The following is a 21,459-nucleotide window of genomic DNA, read 5'->3' on the forward strand; positions in this document are numbered from 1 at the left end:
GGTTCCTCCCCTCTCCCAGACCTGGCCCGTTTCTCTTGGTTTCGGTGTGGCTGTAGAGCTCCCTGGGGCTGGAGCCACCCGGAAAGGTGGGAGGCAGCTGTAAATCTGGGACCGCTCCAGCTGTGGTAAAGCCAGAGGGGAGCTGGCTGAGGACTGGCCAGCAAGGAAGGAGTGGCTCTGTCACCTGCAGCTTTGCCTTTCTCCAGCCGTACCAAGCTGCAGCTATGTTTTTCCAACACTTTGCACAAATAAGAGGAGGAAGAAGTCCCAGAGCGATGGAGGGCAGGGCTGGGCTGTGCAAGGAGGCCTGTGCTGCTTGCTCTGGAGCTCTGCCCAGGGCACAGAGGCCAATGCTGTCTCTGCCGCTCAGGACAAGGTCCCTGCATACCCCTCTCACCAGAGCCCTTTCCTGGCCAGCAGCTTCACACAAGGACAGCAGAGAGGGCTGGCACCATGGGAGGGTTTTATTTATTTATTTATTTTTTTAATATGTTTTTACCTTTTTTTATAACAAAAATATCTGCTGGGGCCAGATGCTGCTGCCCCAGGCAAACAGTCTGTGTAGGCAGCCCGTGCAGCTGAGGGCTGCTGGAGCGCTGGCCCTCCCTCGACCCAAGGTGGGAGTGCGGGGAGGTGGGGTGGCAGGCTGAACTGGTGGTGCTGAGACAGTTGCACAGGCGTTCGGCTCACACGGTGTTCTCTGTGCTGGCTGCGGTGTAGATGACCTTGGATTTGGTTGGTGAGTCCAGCCTGGCGGGGGAGGAAGGAGGGGAGCATTAGTACAGGCAGCGGTGCCCTGCTAACCCATCTTGCTGCCCAAGAGACCACCCTTAACCCCCCTTCTCGTGCCCTGGACCTGTGCTACCCTCTGTGCCCCCTCCTCCTGCAGCTCCCCATCGCTCACCGTGCATTCTGGCTGCGGTGCTTATAGATATACAGCAGGAAGGCCAGCGCTGTGATGGCAAAGAGCACCCCGAAGAGCACGGCCAGCAGGTCCCCTGCAAGCCAAGCACAGGCACGTTACACTGGGGATGGTCCTCTGTGGCTACTGGCAGAGGGAGATGGGGCAAGGCTGGAGCAGGCCAGCAGAGGGGACATGAAGGCAGAGGGGGCATGAAGGCAGCAGCCTCAGCTGAGCACACTTACCTGCGTGAAACGAAGAGCTGGAGTGTCCTGCAAAGGAGACAAAGACAAGAAGATGAGAGCCAGCTGCAGGGATGCTAGGGCAGCCCTGCAAACCCACCATGGCTGCCTGCCAGCCCCCCAGCTCAGCACATGGCTGCCAGCATCCCCCTTCCCCAGGGAGGTACACCCCCCAGCCACCTTCTCCTCCTTCAGGCCAGCCCTTCACCTACCTGCTGCTGCTGCTGCTGCGCCATCATTACCTGAAAGAGAGACAGCACAGTCAAGAGGTTACCCAAGGTGTTTGGGAGGGAAGTGTCAACCTGCAGGGCTTCAGGCCTCACTGCCAAAGTGGGGCTGCCTGCAAGACTCCCCATCACCCATGATCAGGGCAGAGCTGCCTGCCGGATCCCCAGCAGCTCACAGCTTTTTGCCTAACCCTTACTAGAATGCCTCAATGCCAGAAGCATCAAGGGGGGGGAAAAAAAGAAAAAAGGGATCCCTGAACCACACAAAAGCCTCACTCAGCCCAGCCATAAACTCCCCCATTGCTGCTGCCACCACGTGGGAAGCAGGCGGGCAGGGTGCCATGCACGGCGGCAGCCCATGACTGCACCAAACCCCACAGGAGACCCTGGAGAGGGGCACGGGGTGAGTCTACCAGGCAGTGACCATGGGGACAGGCGCCTGCGGCGAGATGCTGAGCAGCTCCCCAGGACAAAGCAGCTGGCCGTTGCCAGCAGGGTACCCTGCACAGGGATCGCTCGGTGCCTGTACATTCTGGGTGGGAGCTGTGCTGGGCAAATATTTACCCGGCGTGACAGCATGGCTTTTAAACAGCTGCATTATCATCTGTATCGCGCACAGAGTGGCACTATCTGCAGGCTGTATCCAGCTGCGCGGCTGCTGTGGGGAAGCCGTCGCCTTTGCCCAGCAGCCGGGGGCAGGAGCGGCTCTCCTGAACTGGGGGTGACTGGGGAAAGATCAACAAGCGTGGGCGCAGGAGGTGCAGCTGCAAGCAAAGCAAGACGTGATCCCACAGCCCTCCAGCTTGGCACTCAGCGGTCCCAGGGCTAAAGCAGGCAGTTATCAGCACTGAGGCGGGGAGAAAACCCCAACAACCCCATGCACGCAAGGTGGGGGTCCAGTAACCTCATCCAGGAGTACTGGGACAGTGTCCTGGCACTCCAGGAACAAGGGCTTCATGGCTTTGTTAACGTGGGGGTTGTTGGACAGAAATAGCAAAGAAAAGACAGACAGACAAAAAAAAAAAAAAAAAGGTGAGCTGGGGAACTCCCCCCTTGCCCCAGCCTCAGCGGCTGGAGGCTTTGGAACAGCTTCTGCAAGAAAGTGGTAAAAGAAAGGCTTGGAAGTAAATGGAAAACATGATAAAGTATCTAACAGGTTTACCAAAGATAGAGCATGCCAGCCTAACCCGATATCCTTCTTTGATAAGTGATATTCTAGACAAAGAAAATGTGGTAGATTTTATCTCTCCCAACTTCATTGAAGCATTTGATGCAGTGCCACATGGGAAACTGCTAGCCAGGCTGAAGACCATGGTGATTAAAAGCCTGCAGTGAGGTGGCTGCAGGTGGGACGGTGAAGGGAAGTGCCTTGCACCGTGGTGTGTGGTTACTGAGGCATTGCCCAAGGGCCTGGGACCAAGCCTGTGTGCTGTTTCTATTAGTCACCTTGACACAAGGTGTAGGAAGTGCCGTTAAAACAGAAAAGCAACAGGATGTTGGACAGAAAAACCCCGTTGACCCCAGAGAGCAGCAACGGGCAAGAATTCCGTGATGCAGACCGATAGTCACACCTGAGGATTAACAGGAATTTCTACTCATCACTGGAAACCACCAACACAAGAAAGGCCTTCAAGGACAAACTGCGGACAGGCAGACAGGGACGCCTCAGGCAGGGGACCGTGTGCCCGGCCAGGATGGCTGCCTGGCCCCACTGGCAGAGCACAGCCTTCAGGAGGGGTCCCCTGCACTGCCCTTCCCGCGGGGTTTGGTGGTGGGGTGCTCGCTGCCAGCCTGTATCTCTGCAGCTCCTACTGAATTTAGCTATTGTGTTTGGGGATGAGGCGGCTAGCTGGGATGCTAGGACCTGGCTGTTTGCCCTTGACCATACATCCCCTAGTCCTGCTACTGTTATTTCTGCAAGACCAAGGATACAATAGTTCCTAGGAACCCACCTTCCCCAGGCAGGGTGAGAGAAGTGCAGAAATGGGGGAGAGCAGGACTCCCAAGACCAGCGCTGCCTTAAGTCACATGCTGGGCATGGCTAACCCATGCAAACACTACATTTCTGCAAGAGCCGCAAAGCCTTGCCTCCTGCTCCTCGCCCCGTCTCTGCATCCCTGCCACTGCGAGCACGCTCACCCACTCCTTACCAAACTGCAGCTGCCTCGTTGAAAGGAGGGTGGTCTGGAAACTCGCCAGCACCTGTCGCCCATGCAGGTTCTGCGCCAGCCGGTAGTTGTTCTGCAGGGGTTTGCTGTTGTCGTTTCTCAGGCTCATCACCAGCGTTGACATCTGGAAGGAGAGTGGCATGAGCAGAGCAGGGTGCATCCCGCCTGCGGGAACCAGGCGAGCCCCAGGGGGCCAGCATGGACGGTGCACGCTTGCGGGGAGAGGCTGGGCAAGACCCAGCACAGGGCTCATTGCCCTGACGGACCTGGTCAGGAGAAAGCAGCATGGTCTGGTTGAAGACTGTCCACTTCACCGTCTGGTAGCAGGGAGGGGTGGTCAGAGAGCCGTTGTAGTGGAAGTAGAGTTTCAGGTTAGCAGGCAGCAGACCTGCAATGTTGAATCCAGGCACCAAGACTTCCTCGCCTGGGAGAAGAAACACAATGGGAGTGAGACCAGGGCAACCCCTTGGAGGGCAACAGGCAGGGCCACCATGGAGATCACAGGCAGCCTGGCACTGCGTGCGCCAGGGTCCACGCTGCTGCCACTGGTGCACTGGAGAAAGAGCAGTGGGTTTGCCCTGGAGGCAGGGGAAAACACGTGCAAGCAGAGGGCACCTCGGAGAGCTGTTTCTGTGCAATGCTCCCCTTCTCACATACACATGGCAAATGCCTGCTGCAGCCTCTCTGCTGCGCAGCAGGTTTCTCTGCTGGGCTGCAGCCCCTGAGACAGGTACTAGGTGGGACAGGGTCTTACCTTCTCTTTGGATTTCATGCAGATGCTCAAGTATTTCCTGATAGTATGGGTTCTCCCTTGGCCCAACCTGCAACACAGAAACCCCGCAGTAATGACAAGGACGGGCTGAATGGAGACCAGCTGGTGATGGCAGTGCAGTGGGGAGGTATCTTTCCCTGTGAGAGGCACCTTATCCCAGTGACCCCTTCCTCATACCAGGGCTGCTCTGCTCTTTGGGCTGCCCTCTCTCTCCCCTTCTCCCCAGGAGCATTTGCACCTTTGCCAGTCCCCAAAACTTTGCCTGACTCTGCCCACCCCAGTCCCACCTTCCCCCTGCTACTCCTTCTCGCCCAGGGCCGATCTATGGGACTCACCTCCAGGAAGGCTCCCAGTACAGCCAGGCCATCTGGGTGGACCATTGCCTCCTTAAAGCTCTCGTACTTGGTGTTGTAGTGGACCACGTGGATCTGGAAGGGAAACATGCAATCCCAATGCAGGATGGGCACCTCCGGGAAGTTCTCACCCCCACACAGCTCCAGCCTGCCAGAGCAAGGGCCGGGAAAGACACGCACCCATGTCGAGCACCCCTCCTAGGAGGGGAATATGCTGGTGGGACTGAGAAAATGTGCTGCTGCAAAGCAGCAAGCATGAAGGTCTGCCTGCACAAACTTCTGTCAGGGACAGCAAACCAGCACTCTGCCCTAGATACCGGGGGGGTCGTGCTGCAGAGCCAGGCTCAGTTTGAGGACAGCAGCTAGAGAAGGAGGGATAAAACCAGATGGGAGCTGGCAGAGCCAGAGGACAGTGTGTACAGAGTAAACAGTCCCTGCAGCTCCCAAAGCAGGCTGCTCACAGCTGCCCAGGGAGCTGGCTCCCCCAGCCCGCGGACCGCCGCAGCTCCTGCTCCATCAGCCCAGGACGAGGCTGCAGCACCCAGATGCAGCCAGCACCAGCCCACCTGTGGGCAGAGTGTCCTGGTGGGTGGTCTCCTCGCCTCTGCACTGCAGGCTGCAGCATGAGTCTGTCTCAGCACCAAAGCATGGCCTCCTACACTGAACTCTGCTGTGCAGAGCTGCCCCAGGGAGCAGGGATCCTGGCCAGGGGTTACAGCATTCATCCAGTGACAACCAGGGCCATGGGCTAGGAGCAAGACAGCACTCCAGCTCCATGCCTGCCCAGCACTGGGAGGGGAGAGAATGCATCCACCGCCACGAGGGCTCCTTACCTCCGCAGCAAAGCGGCGCCCGTTGACGGTGTGCTCTGAGCCGGGTCCCGACGGGGAGCCCCAGTGCAGGTGCAGCTGCACAGCTCGGTACTGCTGGGCATAGCCGCCAGTGATGGCCAGCGACTCCGGCAGCTCGAGGAGGACTGCAGAGGCAGAAGGAAGGGGTCGGTCAGCAAAACACAAAGCCCATCCCATCCCACAGGTACACAGAGATGTCTCAAGGGAAAGAGTGACCATGGGCTTGTGGAAATCGGTCACAACAAACAAACTTGCTTTCCATCTTTCATGAGGCTATGGGCAAGTCAATATTCAGAGCTGTGCCAATGCAGCAGGGTTCAACTTTCCACTTCAGGTTGTAGGACACCCCAGTAAATACATCAGCTTCAAAAACAGCTGCTATGAAAACACTGGAAAGTGAAGAGCCCCTCTGCAGAGACTCCCAGGGGCTAGCTCAAAGCCGAATGTTATCCAACAATTTATTCATTAAGTGAGAATAATATAAAGAGACAAAATTGGACATGGGCAAAATTCATGGAGAAAGATATTGTCAGAGTGGTGAATACCTATGAGAGCAGGGCAGTTGGATAGAGAGAGCTGCAGCGCTTGGCGAGCTGGGACCTTTCAAATAATGCAGCCTGTGAGTGTCCTGACAGCACTGGAGCTGGTAGCACTGAAGCACTGAATCTTCTGAAAGCATTTAGAGCTAAAATTTTGCCTCTTTGGATATGGTAAATACATACTTGGTTTTGCCTTTTACTTTAATGTGGTTTAGCCAGCTATCTTGGACTCATGCAGCAGTGCGGTAAATCTAAAAGCTGAGTTACCTGGACATGCAACAAAAATATTAGGAGCACCCCTGGACCCTGAGAAAGGCTGTCCTATCCTTCTAAGCACCTTTTCCTCATTTTTAATATCAACTCTTTTCCCTCCTCCTTCTTTGTAGGTGAAGTGTCCCTTAGTCACATCACCGAGCTCAGGCACAGATTCAGGATTAACCACATAACAGGGCTGTGATGAGTCATTTGTCCTCTCCTGTGTTCCCTGCCACTGGGTTCAGAGACACAAAACTCCAATATGGGAAGTGGGAGACTGCTCCCTCCCTGGGTATTTGTCTGTTTTTACATTTCTTTTGTATATCTAAATCATCGCATTCCTTCTACTAGCTACCTGAGTCATTTTCAGGCCTTTGAAAAAGCTTATACAGTGTTTACACTTTATATGACAAAAAGGAGTAACTATACAAATATCTTACTGGACTTTCAACTTTTTATTTATTTATGGCTTTAATAAAGCAGACCAGTAGTTGCCAGAATGAAAAAAGGCATCTTATAAGCATGTGATAAACTACTTCACCCCCCCTTCCCTGCAATGAAAATGCTCTGACTGCTTTTCTAAACAGCAAGCAACACCAGATGCCAGGGTGTCTAAAATAGCAACTACTGAGCTCAACTAGTTTAACTCTGCAGGCATGCTAGGGCAGGAGTCCATAATATAAAGCTCTGTGCATGCACCGCGTGGCTGATCTGACCATGCACAGCGAGTTTGACCTCTTGAGTTTGCTGTATACACAGGTCAGCTCCATCTTGCTAGCTGCCAGGGGAAGGAGGTGCTTTATCACACCATCAGCGAGTTCTTAAGTCCCTTTCTCCACCAACTTTTCTTAGCTCGGGGACTGGCAGACACCAGTGTGCACAAAACAGCTTACTCCCAGAAAAAGCTGGTAGCAACCAGGAACCACCATCCTCAGCTGTGGGGTGGTGAGCGGGAGGGAGAGGAGTTTTTCCTCCATATCTGGCATGGTGAGACCGATACTAAAATAATGCAAATAAGTTGTATCCAGACTTTCCAAAAAACGTTCTAAAATTGGAGAAGGGAAAAAAAAGACCTATAAAAATTTCTTAAGATCTTGAGATAGCATCCTGAAGCACAGACTTAAAGAAGTTGGCCAATGTTGTGTCCTAAAAGACTGAGGGATAGGTACCTTAAAGGCTAAGTCACATCAGAGACCGACTAATCCTTTGAAAGTGAAATGCAGGGGAGGAACCAGTGGCTGCAAACCTCCATCAGAAATACCAGGGGTACATTTTTAAAGGAAACGTGTTTTAACAAATTCCTGGAGCCAGCTCCCAAAGCCAGTGAGCGGCGAGTCCTCCATCTCTTGGTTTCTCCCCTCCAGACAGGAAAGCACATGGACTTGTAAAGGCTCAACAGCCTGATGCTTCCTTTTTGGCCTTGAAGGTGACATGACTGCAGCCTGCAAGAGAATCTCCTTCCCAGAGCCCAGGGGAAGGGTGTCAGAGAAGTCTGGTCCTACCAGGAGAGGCTGAGCAGGCTCTGCCTGTGCCTTTGCACCCACCTGTGTGCCCGTTGTTCCTCAGCTTGAGCTTCTCCTTGGCAGGCAGGCTGTAGCCAGAGAGCTGGATCGGCCGCAGCTGGGAGCTGAAGGTGGTCTTGGCCGTGTCGATGTTGATGGGTGACTGCATGGCGCCCGCGCAGTCTGGGTAGTCCACACCCCAGTGCTCCCGGTCTGGTACAAGGAGGAAGGGAGGGAGAGCCAGTGAGACCGCCTGGGCAAGGAGCCCGCCAGAAAGGAGGTTTGGTGGGTGGTGGGGAAGGGGACAGGCACTGGCCAGGGAATAAGCTATGCATGTAAGGTTAGTTTCCATCAAGTTAGCTTGGGAACAGCTCTGTGCCACCGTGTGATTCCATGCAGCTGTATCAGGAAAGGTCTCAGAGCATGGTGAGCTGCCAGGAAAGTCTATTTTTGGGGTGTTTGGGAAGAGCACGAGAAGATCATTTACAAGTGGACTTGGCAAGCCAAGGAGCTGCTGCTCTGCAGCTCATCACACGCTTGCTGCCTTGCAGAGCCTGGCCTCTGGCAGGTATGGACCCACCACTTAGCCCGTGCTGCTACTCAGGCAAGGTACCACAGTGCCACTGGGATCACATGAGCCCACAGCCACAGGTCTGATGGGTTCCCAGCTGTTAACTGCACTGGTACAGCCCTGCAAAGGGCCAGCTCACACAGTTGGGGCGGCTGGTTAAACTGTCACCTCTTCTCAGTGCCATAGCTGGGGTAAGCATGGCTGATGCCCCAGAAGCCTCCCCTTGCACTGCAGGGGACTGCTTCTAGCATGCCTTGGGCCATTGCAAACCCAGGCTCATCCTCAGCGCACCCCCTTGCAGGAGCCCCATAAAGATGGAGCTGGGCATTAAGCAGGTCCAAGCCAGCTCCTGGTACCAGGCAGAGTGATGGTGCTGGGGCCTGGTCCACCACTGCAGCAGTAAGGAAGGGATGCATTTGTGCTAGCACTGCAGTGATGCCCATCACGGGTGCTGTGGAAAAGCCCCCCAAGCTACGATAGGAGGGCAGGGCCAGGCAGGATATGGAGGGAGAGTGACAGAGGACAGAGGTGAGGACACAGGCTAATCCCTGGGCAGGTCAAAGTCCCAGGACGGGCTGCAAGTCCAGCCTGGAGAGCCCAGCCTGCTTCCCTGCTTGGCAGAGGATCAGGGAAGCTCCCTTTCAGGGAGGAACCCTGCCCGGAGGGGCATTCCCCTGCACCCAGGGGGCTGGGGAAACCCCCAGCGGAGCCACTGCTTCCTGCTCAAATCAGAGCAACCCCCGGCTCTTCAGCCCACCCATGCCCAGGTATGGGCACCGCTGAAGCATCAGGGTCAGGCAGGAGGGAAGGGTGAGCCGTGGAGTGCGCACAGGAGCCCTATAATCATTAACCACGGATGGCTCAGGCCCAGAATCTGCCAGGTGGTAGGAAAAAAGCAGGAGTAACTGCAGGGTATTTACCTTCATAGCTCCAGTGACTGTGACCAGGACCTTGGGGAAAAAGAAAAAAAAAAAAAAGAGAAAAAACCACATGAATGGAAGGGAAAGGTTGGCAGCAAACACACCTCTGCCAGGCAGCACTCCCAGACCTGGCAGGAGTCTCTGGGCTCCCACTGCCTTCAATCCCCGTCCCTGCCTTTACTTTCCCACTCCTCCCTCTGTGAGGGGGATGCTCCTAGAGGGCACTGCCTCCTCTGAGCAGGGTCAGGTCTCCTGCAGTTGTTGGCCAGAGGGAAAACCCCAGGGCTTGACGCTCTGTTGTCATCCTTATAATGGAAAAATCAGAGATATTGGCTTCCGTCACTGAGCAGCTGTACCAGTGCTCTTGCAGCTACTCAGGAGCAGCCAAAACCTCCCACTGTCCCAAGACAAAGCACTTAATGAGGCAGGTCTGCAGCTTCCCTGCTCAGGCTCTGCAAGCAAGAGCAGCCAGGGATCCCCCAGGACTCACAGCAGAGGGAGCAAAGACAAGGTTTTGGTGCTCCCCATCAGCAAGTGCCCCTGCCATGGGGGCAGACTGCCACAGGAAAATGTGCCAGACCAAACACCCAGCTCCTGGCAGCCCCCTGCACCAACTCACCCAAATTCCCACGCAGAGCTGCATAAGGGTCCTACCACCCACAAACCCTTTCCCAAGGAAAAGCAGGAGAGGATGGGGGAGCCCATGCCAGGACCCCTGCACGTCCCATGTCACCCATAGGGCACACAGTGGCCACGGCAGGGCAGTGGTGTGCCCTGAGCCTCCCACGGCTGGGGGTGTCCCCGGTGTGCAGATCTAGAGGGAACAAAGCCCTCCTGGGGCACGTCCTGAGGGTACAACAGTGCTCCACACATCGGCCCTCGCACCATCACTCTCCTCCAGAGCTGCCAGCAAAGCCCAGGCTCGCAGCACATCACTGGAGCTGGTCTTAGAGGTGCCCCAGAGCCTCTTCTCAGATACCCACAACCAAACACCTTGGCTTTCACCAGCCCTTCTACATGCAACCAGCCCCAGGCAAAGGGATGTGGGGCTTGGATTTGCCCCAAGCAGAGGAACATGGCCCATACAGATTATGCCCCTGCCCTGACTGGCATGACAGGTAATTCAGGGGCTCCTCCTCTGGCTTGTCCTTACCAGCATGCTCGTCATTGCAGACAGGCTGTTGGCACATCCCAGCCCACGAGGGCAGGAGTGGAGGGTGCCAGGCTGGGACAGGCTTGGGGTGAAGGGGTGCATGCACGCAGCAGCAAGGGACAGCATCTACACCCGCTGGCATCAGCTGCCCAGGGTGCGAGGATGTGGAGAAGCATTTAGCAGGTGCAGTCCAGCCCCGATACCATCTCTGTCTCTTGGAGGGGCCAAACGCCTGCCAGCCTGGCTGGGACGCAGGAGGGGCTCAGCAGGCGCTGCTCCAGTCCCCATCCCTGCCGCTGACAACGGCTATCGACAGCCACTTGCTATTAATAGGAGCAGATTCCAGCTCACGGGTGAGAAAGGAAGAGGCACACTTTCCCAGGCTCAGATGTCCTATGCGAGGCCCCAAGCCCAGTGGGATCCTGCCCTCCTCTCAGCAAGGATTCAGGCATAGGCGCTGCTGATGGCCTTCAGTGCAGCTGCCACCCTGGAGAGTGGATGGCCACAGCAAAACCAGGCTGGGAAGGGCTGGAGGGTACTTAGGGGCACCCGGAGCTGCAGAGATGGGAACAGCCCTTGGGGATCCCTCCGGCATCTCCGGTGACTCATCTCTGCAGTGCTTCTGATGCTCAGGAGCAATGCTTGGGAGTCACTTGCCCAGGCATGGGGTACTCCCAAAGGCATATGAAGAAAGGGCAGCAAGCAGAGGGCTGGGCAAGCCATGGCTGCCTGCATCAGGCAGGAACACGTGTGCCCTGAGACAGGCTGCAGTGCCCTCTCCATGCCTGCTTGCATGGCACTGCCCTGGGATGCACCCAGCTGTGCTGCAGCAAGCTGAGATGCATCCTGCCCACCTTGCTCAAACAAAAATTACCTGCTCCCCAGACACTGATTATGCACCAAAATCCAGATTACACCGATGCTCTTCTGGAAACACTGCATATATCTTTCCCCCACCCTGTCCCCACTCTCCTGCCCCACCTGGCACCATCTGCACAAGGTGGTCATGGCTTGCACACAAGAGCCATGTTTGCTGCTTCCTAGGCAGGATTCCCCTCTTGCAGGTGCCCATCAGCATGGGGAGGCCCCCCAAGAGGCACTCACATTGGGGCAGTCCTGGCACAGGTAAGGCACAGCAGCCCGAGGCTGGCATGCGGTGCCTTGGCTCACTGCACATGCCTCAACCGGCATGGCCTGCCCCAGCACCCCGCTTTCTGCTCACCTCCAGGGACTCTGCCTTGACAGAAAGCAACTCAAACATCATATCGTAGATTGAGTAATAGCATCGTGTTGGCACCTGCCCTGCTGTGTCAGCACCATGCCATCCACCCCAGGCTCGCACGTCCCCCTGTGCCCGTCTGTTCCCACAACCAAGGGGGTCCGGACCCTCCTCGCAGCCTCCTGCCAGCTCAGCTCAGCAGCTTTGAGCACCCCGAAGGCTTCAGCTGCACCCAGGAGTCTGTCCAGCCCATCCCAACACAACAGACTTCCCCGGGGGTCTCTTGGCATCAGAGCCAAGAGGACCCATGAGCACTTATCCACGCACTGAAGCCACCCGAGTGTGTTTCCCCGTCCCATGGATCTGGGCGCAGCTATGCCACAGCCAGGCCACCCACTCGGGGAGGCACCTTGCAAGCCCAGCTGCGCAGGGTTGGGCCCCCTTGGCACGTGCACTGAGCCCTGCAAGACAGCATCAAGGCAAGCCCAGCCCTGGTGCTCGGTCAGGCTCTCGGCATCTGCCCCGGCCTCAGCACGGCTTGGAGAAGCCCTGCAATACTCCAGTCCCTTCCACGTGGAGGCATTCACAATTTCACAGCCCTTTGCCATGAACATTAACCCACTGCCCTGCCCAAATGTCAATTTGCATAATTTCAGCCTGCCTCCCACATTCCCCACCAGACCATGTCTTCTCCCTCAGAAAGCTGCGTGGTACCAGGTCTCCTTTCTGCTGAACTGCTGCCGCTCACCACAACAGACGTGGCTGCAGCTCGGCAGTGGGTGCTGCAGCTCCTTGCCTGCCCTGCCCTACCTCTGAGTACCCACAGCCCCGGCAGGGACTGCAAAGCACTCCCAAAAACATGGGGGTGAACCAACCTTGCTGCTGCAATGAGCACACCAGGAGATAACATGCAAGAAGACGACTCCTTGCAGGGATCCCGGCAGGAAAATGTAGTAGGGTACCACAGGGGCTGCCTGCCCTTGCAGGCGAGAAAGCCTCTGTGCTCAGCCACACAGAGCCCCTCCAGTCCAGCTGAGCACAAAACGCCACCCCCCTTCCCCCAGCAGCCTGCGATCCAGCTGAATTTCCCCCTTTCACTCCCTCCCTCCCTTGTGCTTTCTCCCCGTTTCTCACTCCCTCTTGGCCCTCCCATTTTGGGATACCGGCGCTGCCGCAAGTGCCAGCTCCCTTCCCTCCTTGACATCCAACACCATCCAACAACACTTTCCTGCCGAGTTCAAGCAGACGCTGCCATTACCAGCGTGCTGCTCGGCATGTCCTGCAGCCCGGCAGGAAGGGTAGGAGCAGCTTTTGGCAGGGTGAGGAGCCAGTACAACTGTGGGTCGCTGCTAATCCCACATAGGAAAAGCACCGATGCAGCAGGCTGCTCCCGGGAGACCTCACCATGGGGACATAGGGATGGACCATGCACCCAAGGGACTCAGGATCATTTGCACAGAGCAAGAGGTACCCCTCAGCAGAGCTAGGCAATACGGAGGGAGACCAGAAGGTCTCCCCTATATGTCTGTCCCCATCAGCTTTTCAGGGATACAGAGCCTGAAGCTGCTGCAGGGCACCTCACAACACTGAAATGCGTGTGCTGTTCACAGCGTGGATGCTGCCTGGCAGCAACGTGGCCATCAGTGCTGCCTGCTCGCCTTAAACTCCAGCAGAATTTCGACGGCTTGCGTGTGGCAGGCAGGGCAGCGGGCTCACTTCTAGCTCAGACATCCTGCTCTCTTACCAGCTGGGCACACGATGCCCTGTGCTCATCCACAGGGAGCACTGGGATCCTGCCAGAGCCTCCTCTCCCTGCTGGGGACCCAGCCCTGGGCCAGACCCAGGTCAGAGCCCTGTGGGATCAGGCTGATTCACAGGGGATGCCAGGGCAGGACCACCTGGCTGTGTCCCCGAGGAAGAAACCCCTGTCTGCAGATCAGTCCCAGGCTGTGGGGGGACCAGTGGAGCTCACAGCCCAGACAAGAGTGAAAATGGGGCGTTATTCCTGATGCTCAGTGAGCCAGAAGGTACCAGGACATGCAGAGATGCACAGCATGCAGGTCCCAAAGCAGGGACCAGCCACAGCAGCCAGGTCCCAGCCTACAAAACACATCCAAGCACCATGGCCCTTGAAAGCAATAACCTGATCACAGTATCTGGGCTGTGCCACTGTGCTCACAGCCAGCTCCCCAGGCCAGTCTGTGGCAAGCACAGCACAGGCACGAGGTTGTGCAGCAGGGTGCACAAGCTGAGCATCCTTCTGCCAAGCCCCACGAGGAGCCTCTCTAGAGGAGGGCTGTGCCATCCTAGCCTTACCTCTGCCAGCACAGCCCTGGTTTCTCCATCCAGACACATACCCCGTGTCCTTTCAGCCCAGGACACTACCTCGTGCGCTGCCCATGGGGGCACTGATCCCTCCCAAGATCGGCTGCATTAAAGCCCCTTTCTGTTTATAAACTCTGACCCACCGCAAGCCTTTGGGATCAGCCTTTAATCTGCCACTGGTAGCACAGGGACTGTTCTTTGTGCTCCTGGGGGAAGACTGCGGGGACCAAGAGGCCATCTCCCCCCCAGAGGGGCAAGGGTTTGAGTGGAGGAAGGCATAGGGCAGGCTTTACTCCAGGGCACATTCCTGCTCCCTGTGAACCCAATTGCCCCAGCAAGTACCAGGGGAAAGAGGAAACAATCACAGAGTGATGCAGAGAAAGGGCCATCCCAGCAGAAGGGATAAAAATGGGGAAATCCCAGGGACACATCAGTGCTTGCAGCTAGGGAATGAGATGAATAAGGGGTATTAAGCAAGAGAATTGGGCTCAGCTGGAGGAAAAGAGCATCAGGGAAGGAGCAAGAAGAGGACACGGAGAGCAGGACAGGTCTGAATGGGAGGGAGAGAGGAAACAGGCTGCAGTGAGAAAGGGAGCTACTGTTTCCCCAAGACGCCCATAACGCAGGACTCGTCACCGGGCAAGCCAGAGGCTCCTCAGAGAGCAGCCCCATGGCAAAGCCTCAGTGACAATCCCCCGGCTTCTGCTGAGTGCCCAGGGCTGGGGGGCCACCAGCCCCACCCCGTGCACAAGCCTCGAGGAAGAGGGAGCCAACACATCACGTGGCAGTGGTGCCCAGACATGCAGCTTGTAGCGCCTGGCGGGAGCCGTGGTGGGTCCCAGCCGAGACCTGCTCCCTCACGGGACACCAGCCAGACCTTCAGCCTCTAACAGCAGTACAGCATGGTCCAGGCTGCCTGTTCCCTAACTACCTCCCTGCCACCTCCCACCCCTCACCTCCTTTTCCCATCTCCATCCCAATCTCCCCACCCACCCATCCCAAACCCCACGCAGTGCCCAGCCGCTTGCTGCCAGCGCACCACACCGGTATGCTGAATGCCTGACGCCCCCCCGCCCTGTGGCCTGGGTTACTTCATCTCTGTGGCAAGGACCATCTGCATCCTCATCTCTGTCCAGTGCTCAGCCCAGCAAGAGCGGCTCTGGTAAGAAATGTGATTCATTGCAATAACAAAAGCAGCTCCTTGCACCAAACAATTGCCGGTCCGTACCACAAGGCAGCTGTCCTGGCACAGGTCAGGGCAACTGCTAGAGGCAAAACCAAGGACACGCTATGAGGCTGAGCCCGGGAAACAAACCCACGGGCAAAGCTGGGACGAGGAGCGTAGCCAGCAACGGGAACGTCCCAGTGCAACGCTCAGCCCCACGCGAGCAAACACAAGTCACTGCCCCAAAATCCTTGTTGAGCGCTGGCAGCGCCACAGTCCCCAGTCAGAAAAGGGACTAAGACAAAGACCTGGGACTTTTCCCCCAAAACAGCGACCCTGAAACCTGAAAGCCCCCAAGCAGCCAGCGAGACAGCTCTCAGGGTGGGGGGGCACACACCACCACCCAGCCCTGAGTTCACGCATGTCCCCCATTCCCCACTGTCAGCCATGGGGCAGACCCCCACCAACTCCACAGTGGGGCCGGACCCTGTCCTCGCTGGGCTGTGGGGGGACAACGTGGATGCAAGGCCAGGCACAGCGGACCCCGCTGGGGAGAGGCCATGCTGCAGGACAAAGGGGTCCGGCTGCCATCCCGCCACGCTGGGGTCTGCGGCTGGACCCTCCGGGCAGTCCCGGCAAGACACTGCTTGCTGCACAGCCCCGGCCACCCCACAGCCGTGACCCCCTAATCTGATGCAAAAAGGACTTAGTGGGGGAAAAGGGCTGCAAACAAAGCAGGGGCCCCCAGCCCCTGGGCAGGGGTCGGGCCGCAGAGGAGTTGGCGGGAGCGGGGACAAAGGCAGGGACGTGCTGGGGGGGGGGGCAGCTCCCGCAGTTGGGCGATGCTGGGGGGGCACAGCCCCACAGAGGCACCCCACACTGGGGCACACCTGGGTCCCTAACAAGGGTGCAGCAGGAGGTACAGCAGCCCCCCCAAACCAAGCAAGGGGAGAGCTCCCCAGCATCGGGGACCTCCCCCAAAGCATTAGGAATCCCAAATCCAGCACCCCATGCACTGGGGTGCCCCATGCATCAACGACCCCAAACCCAGCCAGCAGGGAAACACCATGCACGAGGGCACCCCATGCATCAGGGACCCCAAACTCAGTATTGGGGTGCTCCATGCATTAGGGTACCCAGGCACCAGAGACCCCAAACCCCGCACGGGGTGCACCGTGCACCAAGGTGCCCCACGCATACGGGACCCCCAAACCCAGCAGCAGCATGCCCCATGCATCGGGGCGCCCCACACACGGGGGAACCCCCTCCTCACCTTTCTCCCGGGAGTGCGGGGGGTCCTCGCCGCCGTCCTCCTGGTCGTGATCGCTGCCGGCGCCGGGGCGGCCCAGGACGGCCAGGAGCAGGAGGGAGACCCGCAGCGCGGCGCGGCTCATCTCCGGCAAGTGCGCGGGTGCGGGACGGCCGGCGGCGGCTCCGTGCCTGCCCGCCCGGCCGGGCGCGCGTACGTGAGAGCGGGCGGGGAGGAGGAGGCGGCTCTGACTCACGCCGCCGTTACCTTTTATAGAGGCTGGAGGCAAAGTCTACCGCCGCCCGGCCCGGCCCGGCCCGGCCAGGTGAGCCGCCCGGCGCGGGACTCGAAGCCGGGACGGCCCCGGGGGCTGCCCCTACCCCACCCTCGCCCCCGCCGGCACGTGCCTGGGGCCCCTGCGCGGGGGGCGGGGGAGCCCCGCCGGCTCCTCGGAGCCCTCAGCCACGGGCACCCCCTCTCCTCAGTGAGGAGTGAGGGACCCCGCGGCCATGGGTGTCCCCTCTCCTCAGTGAGGGGTGAGGGACCCCGCGGCCATGGGCACCCCCTCTCCTCAGTGAGGAGTGAGGGACCCCGCGGCCATGGGTGTCCCCTCTCCTCAGTGAGGGGTGAGGGACCCCGCGGCCATGGGCACCCCCTCTCCTCAGTGAGGAGTGAGGGACCCCGCGGCCATGGGTGTCCCCTCTCCTCAGTGAGGGGTGAGGGACCCCGCGGCCATGGGCACCCCCTCTCCTCAGTGAGGAGTGAGGGACCCCGCGGCCATGGGTGTCCCCTCTCCTCAGTGAGGGGTGAGGGACCCCGCGGCCATGGGCACCCCCTCTCCTCAGTGTTGGGGTTGGGACCCCGCGGCCATGGGCACCCCCTCTCCTCAGTGAGGGGTGAGGGACCCCGCGGCCATGGGTGTCCCCTCTCCTCAGTGAGGAGTGAGGGACCCCGCGGCCATGGGCACCCCCTCTCCTCAGTGTTGGGGTTGGGACCCCTCGGCCATGGGTGTCCCCTCTCCTCAGTGAGGGGTGAGGGACCCCGCGGCCATGGGTGTCCCCTCTCCTCAGTGAGGAGTGAGGGACCCCGCGGCCATGGGTGTCCCCTCTCCTCAGTGAGGGGTGAGGGACCCCGCGGCCATGGGCACCCCCTCTCCTCAGTGTTGGGGTTGGGACCCCTCGGCCATGGGTGTCCCCTCTCCTCAGTGAGGGGTGAGGGACCCCGCGGCCATGGGCACCCCCTCTCCTCAGTGTTGGGGTTGGGACCCCTCGGCCATGGGTGTCCCCTCTCCTCAGTGAGGGGTGAGGGACCCCGCGGCCATGGGCACCCCCTCTCCTCAGTGAGGGGTGAGGGACCCCTCGGCCATGGGTGTCCCCCCTCCTCAGTGTTGGGTTGGGACCCCTCAGCCATGGGCACCCCCTCTCCTCAGTGAGGGGTGAGGGACCCCTCGGCCATGGGTGTCCCCTCTCTTTAGCAATGGCTGAAGGATCCCTCTGCGGTGGGTGTCCCCTCCTATTAGTGATGTACAGTTAAGAGAAGCATTTCTTTCTGTTGAGGCTAGAGGATGATGCAGCTCTTCTCTGGGCAGTAGCCTTGCCTTTCTGCTGCTCCTCAGAGGTGGCGGGAAGCGTGTGGGTGCAGGTCAGTGTACGTACATAATGTACCTGGATCCCAAAAAGCTCTGAACAAGGTCCTGCACCAAATGTCCTTCGTCTGCCTTACGTGATAACATGCAGGTCTCCATGGTTAAGCAGACAGGCAATGGAAGGTAGGACAGCAGGTCAGTTTTCAATGGGGAGGGAGGTACCAGAGATGCCTTCCTCGGGAGCTGCACTAGGGCTTGTGCTTTTCAGCATCTTCATAAATTGTCTGAAAATGCACATGAGCAGCGATGGGACAAAATTAGCTGCGACACTAATTTAGGGCAGTGAAGGACTGAAGCTGCCTTGAAGAGTTCCAGGGGGCAATAATGGTGCTGAATGATCAGGCGTATCAGCAGTAGATTATGGTCCATGTTGGTCAATGCAAAGTGATGCACAGGTGGTGTAATCAAGGATGCATGGCACGAGGGTGGACTTAAATTAGCTAATGCAACTCATAAAAGAGATCAGAGAGCCATGATGATGTCAGCTCACTGCTTGCCAAGAAAAAAGTGAAGTAAACATCAGGGATTATCAAGAAAGAAACAAAGAACAAAACAAAAAAACCCTGTCCTGCTGTTGTATAAATCTTGAGTGAAACCTCTGCTCATTTGTTGCCCACAGTTTTGTTCCTCCCATCACAAAAGGGTCAGAGTCAGAAACACCACGCACAGGGCCCCATGGCTGTTGGAGGGCAGGGGTGGTTTCCACGCAAGGAAGGAGCAAAGCAGGCATGGCTGCCCAGCCTGGTGAGGTGAAGCCTGTGCCCGTAGCATCCCGGCTTGTACGGGATCGGGGAGCAGGGAACGAGCACTTATTCCCTCAGGATAGCGGATTTACAGCACAACCAACCGAGATCATCAAGCAGGAAGCTTGAGTCCAACCAGCAAAATATTTTTTCATGTGGTGCAGAGGGGAATGGGGGAACTCCTTTTCCCAAACATGCAATTTGTGCACACGCGAGAAGATATCAGAGGAGTTAATGGATTCCTTGCTCCTCAGTGCTGCCAGAGTCCCAGCTCTGTGCCATGCCCCATGGGCCCCACACCTCTGCTAAACCAGTTTGCCCAGCTGTTTCCCAGCCCAAATCACTGGTCATCCACCTTCCTTTATGAATGTGCTCAGCATAGCCCATGTGAATACATCTGCATCCACACACTTGCCATCACTGCAAGAGGGCTTCAGACAGGTCAAGTGGTACAGAAGATCCTGCTGGGGCTGGGGCTGGATTTTGTGCCGAGCAGAAGGAACCTCTTCCAAAAAGCTGGCAGCTGGGAACACAAGCCACTGACCCCTGGCAACCTGGCACCGTGGGCTCCTGCCCTCCGCTGTGCCAGAGACGTTCCCTCCTGCCTGGCCTCTCCAGAGAGCCCCGTCTCCGGCGGTGACCTGCAGGCAGGATCAGTGCACTCCCAAACTGCAGACTTTATCCCGATTCACCTTGTCCCTTCCGACACCAGATAAACGGAACCATCAGATAAGAAGACATTCATTTATCAAGGCTCAAGGAAACAGGAGTGCGGGGGGAAAACAAACCATAAAACACAATTCCAATGCTCTTTCCTTCTCATGTTTGTGTGGTTTATCTTATTAATGGTCTTTATCCTGAATGAAAAGGAAGAAGGCAGCTGGATATGGCAGAAGAAGGACAGGCTCAGTCTATCCCTTTTTCAGGGCAAGTCCCACGCGGTTCCCACCTCACACCTGAGTATATCCCTTCTGTTTCCTTCCCCAGAGAGGTGACCCTGCGTTCCCCACTTCGACTGTGCAAATGGAGTAATCGTAGAGCCGTCACCTTTGCTGCCCTGTCTTTCTTAGGTTACATTGTCCTCCCTCTTCATTGCTCTTCGAGGCTGAGCGTATCACCTCACAGAAGCTGTAATTGCACGTGTCTTCTTTCCACCTATGATCTCTTATACTTTGTCAGCTTTTTTGTAGAGATGATACTTGGCAGCTGGGGACACTGTTAGAATGAAAGGTGACTCCATCATCAGGGCACTTTGTCTGGATGTGCCTTCTGGGAACGCCGGGGCTGTGGATCACAGCCCCATCCCACGAGCCTTGCAGGCCAAGTGGAAGAGCACAGCGTTTGTCCTTCTGTACAAGGTTCACACCAATGCAGTATCCTCACCAAAAGGTGTTCCCCGAGCTTCTCTGGTAGACTTATGTCAGAGGAGATCTGGTCAGCTGGATTCAGTCCCCTGTAAGCAGCCCAGCTCTGTGCCCTTCTTTGCTATGAGGTATCTTGAAATGCAGAGCATCAAACCTCTGCTCAGCTCAGCACAGATCCAGCCTGAGGCACAAAGCACCGCCGTACCAGGGAGCTCCTCCGATCCTCAGCAGCACAAGATGCAGTGGGCTGAGCTAGAGTGGATGTACTCTGGGAACACGGGCTGGTCTTGTTTTAGCTCTAGTGCTGTGGGGAGGGATGAGCTCTAAATGCTTGTAAAAGGGTTTATTCTCAGGAAAAAGACATCATTCCCAGGAAAATTAACTCATGCTAAAGAAAAGCTTGGATGTCTAGAAGAACCTTGGGACTCTGGACCTGATTCAAATTTGTACCAATAATCCTTTCCCACCGGATATACAAATGAATGCCTGAGCTCTTTTGCGTCCTTATTGTCTGTTACTTTTAATGTAACAGCAGCAGGCACTAGTTCACCAGTGCTGCTGTTGTGCCTGTTCACAATTTAGAAGTTCCCTCAGTGACTTCCAGACCAAACCATGCTGATCTATGCCATTCACCAAGGTGAATCCCAGACACCAGCACCTGCAGTTTGTATTTTGTTACTGAGATTTGGTTAGAGTTGCCTAAATAATAATCTTTCCTTCAAGGTGATGTTAGACTCTGCTTTGCAATTGCAAAAGTTGCATAAAGTGTCTCCTACCAATAGTTTTTGTTTTCATCTCTATAGTTGCACGTTCGTTGTGCTGGTACCATCGGCCACCCAAGCCCTCCACCACCACAGTGGATAGCTTATCTCCAGCAAATAACCAACTTGCAGTACCTAAGGGTAGGATGGCAAGGAATATTTCGAGGTGAGAGTGTTAATTAGCTCGTTGCTGTCCCTTGGTTTTCTCGGATAATAGTTCCTAATTTCAGAGTGACCCCAGCACCTGTGTTATGGGGCTCTGGACCCAGTCTGGCCAGATCCTGGTCTGCTCTCCTCTGTAATGAAACTGTAGGAAGCTGGCAGCCAGTTGGCCTGGCAGCCCCTGGACCAGGGCCACCCCTGTGGTACGGCAGCTGCCTTGGAGGTATGAATTCTAGCAGCTCTAGCAGGGATGGTTTTAAAGTATACATTTTTGTGTTTCTATATGCAATTATAAAGTATAATATTTACACATCCATTGTTACCTATTGGTAAAAACAAAAAAAAAAAATCTTGAGTAATGAGAAACTGAAT

At 56.9% G+C, this 21,459-nt stretch overlaps 1 protein-coding gene across 1 annotated transcript; it reads right to left on the reverse strand.

The window, feature by feature from the left end:
* Nucleotides 1–555: 555 nt before the first annotated feature.
* On the reverse strand, nt 556–16,557 carry CA9 (carbonic anhydrase 9; the record flags this gene model as incomplete). The annotated part of the gene is made up of 12 exons (XM_082335610.1): nt 556–750; nt 905–998; nt 1,147–1,173; nt 1,356–1,385; nt 3,521–3,662; nt 3,805–3,962; nt 4,293–4,359; nt 4,646–4,738; nt 5,497–5,639; nt 7,853–8,023; nt 9,302–9,331; nt 16,437–16,557. The coding sequence occupies 12 exons, from the start codon at nt 16,555–16,557 to the stop codon at nt 687–689; spliced, it is 1,140 nt and encodes a 379-aa protein (XP_082191736.1). The 3' UTR covers nt 556–686.
* Nucleotides 16,558–21,459: the final 4,902 nt, after the last annotated feature.

The sequence above is a fragment of the Platalea leucorodia genome (genome assembly GCF_965183815.1).
Source record: "Platalea leucorodia genome assembly, chromosome: Z".
Lineage (NCBI taxonomy): Eukaryota > Metazoa > Chordata > Aves > Pelecaniformes > Threskiornithidae > Platalea > Platalea leucorodia.